At 39.8% G+C, this 8,454-nt stretch overlaps 2 protein-coding genes across 5 annotated transcripts in view; one reads left to right on the top strand and one right to left on the bottom strand.

Annotated features, from left to right (window-relative positions):
* Positions 1 to 17: 17 nt before the first annotated feature.
* On the top strand, positions 18 to 2,923 carry LOC136429938 (23 kDa integral membrane protein-like; the record flags this gene model as incomplete). Its single annotated transcript, XM_066420119.1, is given in 2 exon segments — positions 18 to 43; positions 394 to 2,923. Coding segments are annotated over 2 exon segments (353 nt in total), but the record flags the coding sequence as incomplete, so codon positions are not given.
* Positions 1,940 to 8,454, bottom strand: part of LOC136429939 (tetraspanin-4-like) — a 26,087-nt gene continuing 19,572 nt past the window's right edge. For all 4 annotated transcript variants that reach the window (XM_066420121.1, XM_066420123.1, XM_066420122.1 and 1 more), the window contains exons 5-7: positions 6,950 to 7,086; positions 6,305 to 6,422; positions 1,940 to 4,763 (exon numbers count right to left, since the gene is read on the bottom strand). In XM_066420121.1, the coding sequence (XP_066276218.1) occupies positions 4,614 to 4,763; positions 6,305 to 6,422; positions 6,950 to 7,086 (405 nt within the window). In that variant the 3' untranslated portion in view covers positions 1,940 to 4,613. The remainder of the gene's footprint in view (positions 4,764 to 6,304; positions 6,423 to 6,949; positions 7,087 to 8,454) is intronic.

Here is an 8,454-nt window from a genome sequence, read left to right as displayed (position 1 = left end):
CTATACATAGTGATGTTTGTGTATGGGGATAGCCATCCTTCAGGTACAAATTGTGTCCCAATTTTCACTAAATAGCCATGATGAAATATAAAAATAAGTCCAGTGAGTCTCTAGGAGGTTACAGTTACATTTTGGAGATTAAATCATGCTGTCCTCGACCATGATTACCTGGATGTCAGTAGCCGTTTTTTGTAGTACAATGTAGACTAGACTGTTCTGGCAGTGTCTGTCCTTGGTGCTGAAATTATTTCAAATGACGCTAGATGGCGCGTTTTCACAGCAATCATGTACAATTCGTTTGCAGAACACGCAAAATCTATGTTGCTACAGAGTCAGGGACGCTTCTAGCCTGCTTCTACGAAGGACTTCATAATTATGACGTTTTACTTACAGGTAGTCAACCTCACCATCGCCGCCATCATGGTTCTCCGTCTCCGCGCCAAACCACCGCAGGGAAACGCAAACGGCACCGTTCTCTACCACAACCGCAGCCACCCGGACATCTCCATGACCGTCAGCCCAAATCCGTGCAGCCTCCGCAACGTTACCATGGCAACAGCTACGACGAAAGACCCACCGCAAAGAACGTCGGGAGTATCCCTGCTGTCATGGTTAGGGGCGTTCGGAACGATCGTCAGACGGACCTGTCAATCACCCATCAAAAACGCAGGTGCTGACGGGAAAACGGCTTTGAAACCTTCCGCCAAAAGGCCTATTTAGGAAAATAGATTATAACATAATATATCACACAGAAAAAATTTTCATCACCGTGTCTTGACATGAGATTTAACACTACCTTGTCAATCAATGCATTGTAATATAATAAACATAGCAATCTATCTAGGTGTTGGAAACGATTTCTATATATCAGTGTGTTCTTGGCGGGATTATTCTATTGAGGCGGATGACTTGAAGAAAGAGATTTGATAATCAGAATGATATCTTTATGATATGTATTAAACTCACGTGCAGACATCTTCTGGAGTTTTGTAACTTTTAATTTACATAAAGGCACAACAACACAATAGCAGTTTTATGTAGAAGTGTACGAGTTACATGATACAAAATGGGAAAACTAGTCACAGAACTACACAAACCATCTGGTTTGGTTGCAGAAACATTTCCAATTTTCTTTGTCGAGCTACGTTTGTGCATTACTACATAGCAACAACATATAGGCCACGTCTTCTATGTATAGCAGCGAGGATTGACTAGACGACAAAATGATTTTTCTTCTTCCGAATAATGCTAACATATGGCGAGAAAAAAGATATCGCTACACGCCTTTCTTGTAGCTGTGCTATGCAGTTACGAGCGACCCCTAGCGACAATATAACACGTTTGACTACTTAATCTCCAAGTGCTACGTGCCATTTTACATGTAGTTATAGTGAACAACCGTCACAGAGACTGCACAATACTTGCATAAGACATGGCCAATACTATTTACACTGCATCCAGCTCTTCACAAATGTGATGTCAAAAAACTTACAAAATTTAATGCACAGAAATCACTAGGATCGACCTATTCTCGCAGTTTTTACATTGCAGGTCATTAGATATACGTATGCATGTTATGTACAGCGTCCAAAAAAATTCGACCATGGCAAATTCACATCCTTTCTTCATCTCTTTTTGACACTTCTCCCTCTTGTTAAACAAACGTACGTTATGCCAACAACAGTAATGTACTTAATATCCCTTGATATTCATTGGTCCTGGATGAAAACATAACATGCTTAGACCAATCATTGACAACTTTACAAATGGGCCAGCCTTCCTTCCTCAAAATGTAAGAACCCCTCCCATTGGACCACCAATGACATTCGTTCTGCTAGCTATTGCTTAACCAATCAGGAGTGGCTTTGGGTGTTTCCGATAACCTGATAAATAAAAAAGAAAGTCACAACAAGAAAAAGAAACACAAAGGAATAACATCTAATGCATACTCAAATTCTTTATATCAACACAAATCACAAATTCCAAATTGATACAGAACAATCTTCTTATTATAGATCCTCACTACAATGCAAAATTTCAGTAGTGCATAGAAGAAAAGAACAAAAGAAATATAGTTTTTCTGTAGAGTCTTCAATCATACTAAAGCAATGTGATGATTATGATACATGAAAAAAGCAACAAGAAGCATACGTACAGGGTAAAAGTAGAAAAATATTAGTTGTAGATTAAATTTAACTTTTTTTAAGGGACTAAAAATCAACAACTCGCTTTAACATCCATACCGACAATCCTAAACCTTTATTACAAAGTTTCAACTTTAAAAACGTTGTTGGATGAATAAGCCATTTCATGTAGTACATTCCATTGATTATAATTTTTAAAAAGATCTTTGTCATTGGCCTTACTGAAATCAATCTTCCTCTTGTTTTCCACAACCAACGTTTCATATCTGGTACAAAGTTGTTGGACATTAAAAGTAGAAATGTATGTAGTGATATGTTTGGATGAAATGGCATAGAAAAAGTACATACAAATGTAGATGTTTGAATAATGCCTACCTTGGAGATACCTCATTTTGACAAAGCTACAACTAAAAGAGAAACAAAACAAAATCCACATTGTCATAATTCTTTAAATCTTATGATAATCAGCAGGTTTTAGATGTGTGTGTTGAATAAGTTGATTCACGATTTGAACTGAGTATGAGCAAGGTCAAAGGTGAAGGCCCCTTACTTGTAAACAATTCCTGTCTAGACCAATTGCTTAATACATGTCCAGACATGTTTTGTTTTTGTCTCAGGGGATTTCAACTTTGACCTATCACCCACTATACAACACACATGTGCAGCTCAAAACGTGAAACAGTTTTTTCCAAACCATTTCTCTCAATCACTGAACAGATTAAAGAGATTACATGATTGTACCTTGACTTCTCTGGATCAAAAAACTTACAGCTCCGTAGTGAGAGAAAGGTAAAAGGCCCTTCTACAACACTGGATCAAATTTTGTATCTGTGGACCATGGCTTCTACTGGGCAATGTTTGTACAGCGAATGTCATACTGACAGCTCTCTCACTCTACTACAAAATTTACAAATATCTTACAAGACTATCAATACTCTTACAGACATTTTGTAGACACTTAACATATATATATCACGTATAGACAAGTTTCAGTTTTTCATAAACTTGGACAATATACAACATGGGGGAAAACTGTAGAGCAATACAGAGGAATTTCAGCTCATTTCATTTAGGCCATGTCAATTTGATTATATGGATAACTTCCTCTGGGAACTCCAAAGCTGCTGCGAGCATGCGATTGAAAAATAATTGGAAAAAAAAGTTGCCTTCATTATGAAATCTAAGTTGTCAGGAATGCTGAAAAAATTAATAAACACAGAGTATGGTCTACTGAACAATAGAATCTTCTTTTTTTCTTCTTCCACATCCTCTTCGACTTTGGAATTTGCTTTGGCATACAACATTAGTATCCGTTTCCCCGAAACATATTTTTGAAATTCACAGCATATTTTTGCTAATTTGCAGCTGTCTTTGTACAATTTACAGTATGGTTCTAATTCTTTGTGAACATGGACAAAATTGATGCATGCATGGATGTCATCCTTATAATCAAATTAACGTGGCTTTAAGTACGTCAGAACTGATCAATCTGCTTAGAAGATAATGTGGACATTGTATTGAGACACAATTACTTCAAAAGAACCTCTTCCAGAAAAACCTTTTTTCCTTCTTCCTGTAAATTTATTATGGTGACAATTTACATCTTTATTGCAAATACTGTACCGTAGTATTTTTGTCTCGGCTAAGAGCTTGTGAATTTTTACGTTTGGATGGATTCCTTTTCCTTTGACAATTATCATTAGAAGTCTATATATCAAAATACATGTATCCAAACTTTGTACCCAGTGCCCACGATCATGTGAATCTCCTACTGAACGAACATCAATTTCTGGGTACAACAAAGACTTTCTATTCATCTATTCAATCTGGAAAAAAAAAAAAGGTAACAAAGTAATGCTGATCTTACGGCACAGAAGTGCTTTTTCAAAAACATCTAACTTAGAAAAGATGTCAAAACAAAGTAAACATAAAAATAACAGTGACTGTAATCCATATATATATATAGACTACTTCATCTGTAATGAGAATGGCTGGAACCACCGAAACTGAAGTAATAATGCTGCTAAAACCTACATATGTGATTTTGTTTGACATTATATAACATTATTATCATGCTTTAAAGATGAAGGGCTAGGAAGGGGTTGTTAAGAACTATTTTGATGTGACTCTAACAGATGTCTTGTTACTAGTAATATGAATATATATTTCTCCACATATTTTACGACAATTGTATCCACAACGTGAGAATTACATAACTTTTTATTACTGTAAATGCAGAAATGTTCGCAGTGGTCTTATGTTTGCAGCTTTTGCGGTGAACTCTTTACCACAAACAAAAAAACATTGTGAAAATGTTTTCACTGTGTGACTGTAGCGCTACTATTGTTTCAATTGCGAACTTAAAACCACTGCGAACACTCCGTTTTCTCTCTGCGGCGAAATTAAATCCCTGCAAACATTTTTGCATTTACAGTACTCAAGGTGTCCTAGCCAGGACTCGTTTCGTTTCTACGCATACGTTCCCTCGTTTCTGATCCTGTAGAAGAGGCAGAGGGCGAACACCATGCCCAGGATCTGGATCAAGCCGATCCCAATTCCGATGGCTCCGATGAGGCCAAGATTGAACGTGAAGTCGGTCTTCAGAGCAGAGACGCAGCCCTGGAACATATAACGACACAAAGTTAGCATTGAAGTTAATAATACAGGACAATAATTGTATTTATAATTCAATGCTTAACTTTCTTCCAACACAAAGGTATTCACGGAACAAATCTTCAACGACCACTGTCACTCTCTTCAGGATCAATCACTTTCAAATAATTGTATTTGATACAGTACCTACATTGTAGTAGACTGTCTCGCCCACCCGACATGCATGCTACCGGAAAGGGTTGCAGTCCTTAATTAAGACAGGACTTTAAGACTTGGACCACTGTTCATTGTACGTGTCGAAAAGAGCTAGGGGAATTTCCCTAGTACAATGAATCTGCAGCAGCAGAAAACAGTGGACTACTACAATGAATCTGTAAATACTGTACATAGCATCTGTCTTCTCTGTCGAGACCAGTGGAAGATTTGCTCTTTAGTGAGCTAAACTGGTTCAAGATCATTTTCACTTTCACTAGTATTACATGCTTTTTAGTATGCCAATAAGGGTTGAAGCTAGAGCTGTGTACTGTACACATACATGTACAGTACCGGTTACAATCAATTAGGTACAGGTCCAAAATACCTGAACCCTGGTGGACCAGTTACTGGACCGGTACTAATCAGTTCAAGCCTGACTCAGAGGATGGCCACTTTGACAGATAAAATTACTATGAAATTACCGTGGCAGTGCACTAAAGCCATATCTATACTATGCTCCAGCACATAAAACACATTTGAAAGGCTGGAGTCAAATTTTCATCTGTGTTTTCATAAAAATAATACCTAGCATGCTTTTGTCCTTATTGAAAAACTACCTTTTTCTGAACAAGTACTTTAGGTACAGGTTCAGGTCCGGACCTGTACCTAAACCCGCGTGCCTGTACCTGTACCTAAAATTTGTTCAGGTACACAGCTCTAGTTGGAGTTATAGTCCGTGTATGGTAATTGTAGTATATGTAGTACAGCAGCCAAACAGGCAGTCATACCTGTCTACACTTACCATGTGCACCTGAAGAAAACTTTCACAGTAGACAGGCAATCACTACAGACTCCTGCTTAGGCCAATGGGCAAGATAATCTAAAAGGAACCACTAAAAAGTGGCCAGGTTGCTTTGTATGTATACTATGAGGCCATGTTGATTTGATCATATGGATGACATCAGTGCGAGCATCAATTTTCATCCATTTCAAAAAAAAATGTTTTCGGCCATACTGTAAATCGTAAAAAGTAGCAGCAAAATGAGACAATACAATGCTGTAAATTGCAAAAATATTTCAGCAAATGGATACTAATGTTGTAAAATGCCAAAGTCAATCCCAAAGTCAAAGAAGAAGTTCTCAGACAACAAAAATAAAGAATCTATATTTCGGTGTACCATACTCGGTTTAGTTCATCCTTCCTGACCATGTAGATTTCATAATGAAGGCAACTTTTTTTTGCCAAACGTTTTTCTCGTTCACACACACAGTTTTGGGGTTCCCAGGGGATGTCATCCATAATCATAATCAAATCAACTTGGCCTAAGCAAAGAAACAATTAATTTATTTACATCTTCAAAGAACTGTAGAATGTTTCCAGACTGTCCACAGTCCTTGTTGGGGCGGTAGTTGGGCTTGCAGCAGGAGTCCGGCACCCAGCTCTGGTTGGGCCACACCGGACGGTTGAACCTGCACAGGGAAGACAGAAATATGATGTTAATGTCTGGTCTGGTAAGGCTTAGGTTACAATTGCACCAGTGGCCGTAGAGGGTGTAGGCTCGGCCAGGCCCCGAAGCCACTGGACTGCCGGATACTTGGGGGGGAACCTCCCAGTACTAGCACGATTAGTTCACAACGTCTACTTGCTACCGGGTCCTGCACTGATTTTAACTCCAGCCGCAGGGTGTCCACCTAGGGGTTATGCCCGAAAATCCAAATTCAACATAGCCCGTGAACTGCCCGGCAGGGCCCTGTTTGCAATTGTGACCTAAGCACTACACATACACATAGACATCCTACAGAAGACTCTGTGTATAAAAGTATATCAAGAAGAGCACAACAAACAATAGAGAAAGAGAAATATATACAGAGAAATACTGTATATACAGTCAAAACTACCCAAGAAGCTTAAGACCACCAAACATCATGTCAGCACACAAAAGAGCCAGTTTTTGATTTGTTTATAATTTGTTTATTTGTAATGTTAGTAGACCCACCAGTCGGTGCTGTTGTTGACTCCGCAGCAGTGCTTCTCGGTCTGGAACAGGTCCCAGGCACGGGTCAGGCCCGACTGTCCATCTATGCCATACTGGTCCATCCCTCGCATCAGGTCGTCACGGGCAAACTTTTCCAACTAGCGAGAAAGACAATGTAACACTAAGCAGAAATCCAAATGTATTCTGGTATGCGTCCTACTCTAGCTCCGGTCTGCTACTCTGGTTGCTTCTAAGTAGAATAGTCTGGGTCCGGCTCCATGAAAACATCGGGTCTTCTACATCCTGCATTATTTCGTTTTGCTTCTGAACGTTTCTTAAAACCCCATTACCAAATGCAGAATAAAACATAAATAAGTGTGGCAATTAAAAATTATTGCCATAGCGAAGGTGTCTGGACCGGTCTTACTTCAATGTAAGGAAAGTACCAACGTAGCACTCTAGATCTTAGTTCTGCCATAATATTTGTGCACAATGCACTTAGAAATCAGAAATGCATCTGCCAAGCAGATATAGAAATGCACCATGAAACTCTAGGAGTTCCTAGCATATATGGAAAGGCCGGAGCACACTCCCGTTGTAGTGTCTTTTTTCTCTGGCATTGTTGGATAGGTGGAGTGAGAAACTAGGCCGGAAGTTTAGAAATTCGGTTTGCTGGGGCTCCTATGATCGTTTTGGTTGTTATTCGAGCTCTGTAGGATGTGTTTTCGAGGAGCTACTGTTGTTTTTCCGACACCCGGCACGCCTCCCCGTAAAGCGTTCAGTGTAGACTGCCCAAGCGGTAACCCAAGTTATTTATCGTTCCGTTAAAAACTTTGACTTATACATGCATAGAGGTTACTTGGTGGGAGGCATGATGTTCAGCACGTTCTTGTGATAGTAGATGAACTGGGATGTGCAAACCCTTTTAAAAGCTAGAATACTAGATTCGGTGAACTCCCTGACACACTCCCACCAGTACGAAATCGGACACCACGTAAAAGTAGGTCATCTGTCATCGACAGCTGAGTGCCTGGATTCCAGACGTGCCAACGAGGTATAAAGTGACAGGCGGGCATCCGCATAGTTCGCCTGACGGATTCCTGACATTCCTGTGGAATTCTGGGAATTCTTGCAAATCGGGCATAAAATATACTATCAAGCTCGCCCCTAAGGCTTCGCTAAAAATGCAAACATCTGACTGACATGCAGCCACACTCTCATTGGTTGAACTGCTGATTGTGATGGACAATCAGGATAGGTCTATTCATAGTAGGATTGGTCAGTCGACCAATCGTAGGGAATTACGCTGAGGAAGCGACCTTCGACCTCCGCTCGTGCCGCCTTCATTAATAGCGACATCCGCCGTCCGTACGGCTGGGCTCGCCTCCCGCTCAATGTTACCACCGTCCCGCCCCTGCTGCAATTTCGTATTTCAAATACATGTACACACTGATATGCTGACTGTCCATCACAATCAGCAGATCAACCAATGAGAGAATGGTAATTAGCAATTCTACCAATGAGAG

Source organism: Branchiostoma lanceolatum, chromosome 3 (assembly GCF_035083965.1).
Source record: "Branchiostoma lanceolatum isolate klBraLanc5 chromosome 3, klBraLanc5.hap2, whole genome shotgun sequence".
NCBI lineage: Eukaryota > Metazoa > Chordata > Leptocardii > Amphioxiformes > Branchiostomatidae > Branchiostoma > Branchiostoma lanceolatum.
The sequence above is the reverse complement of the archived record's forward strand: the minus strand, read 5'-3'. Positions and strand labels throughout refer to the sequence as shown.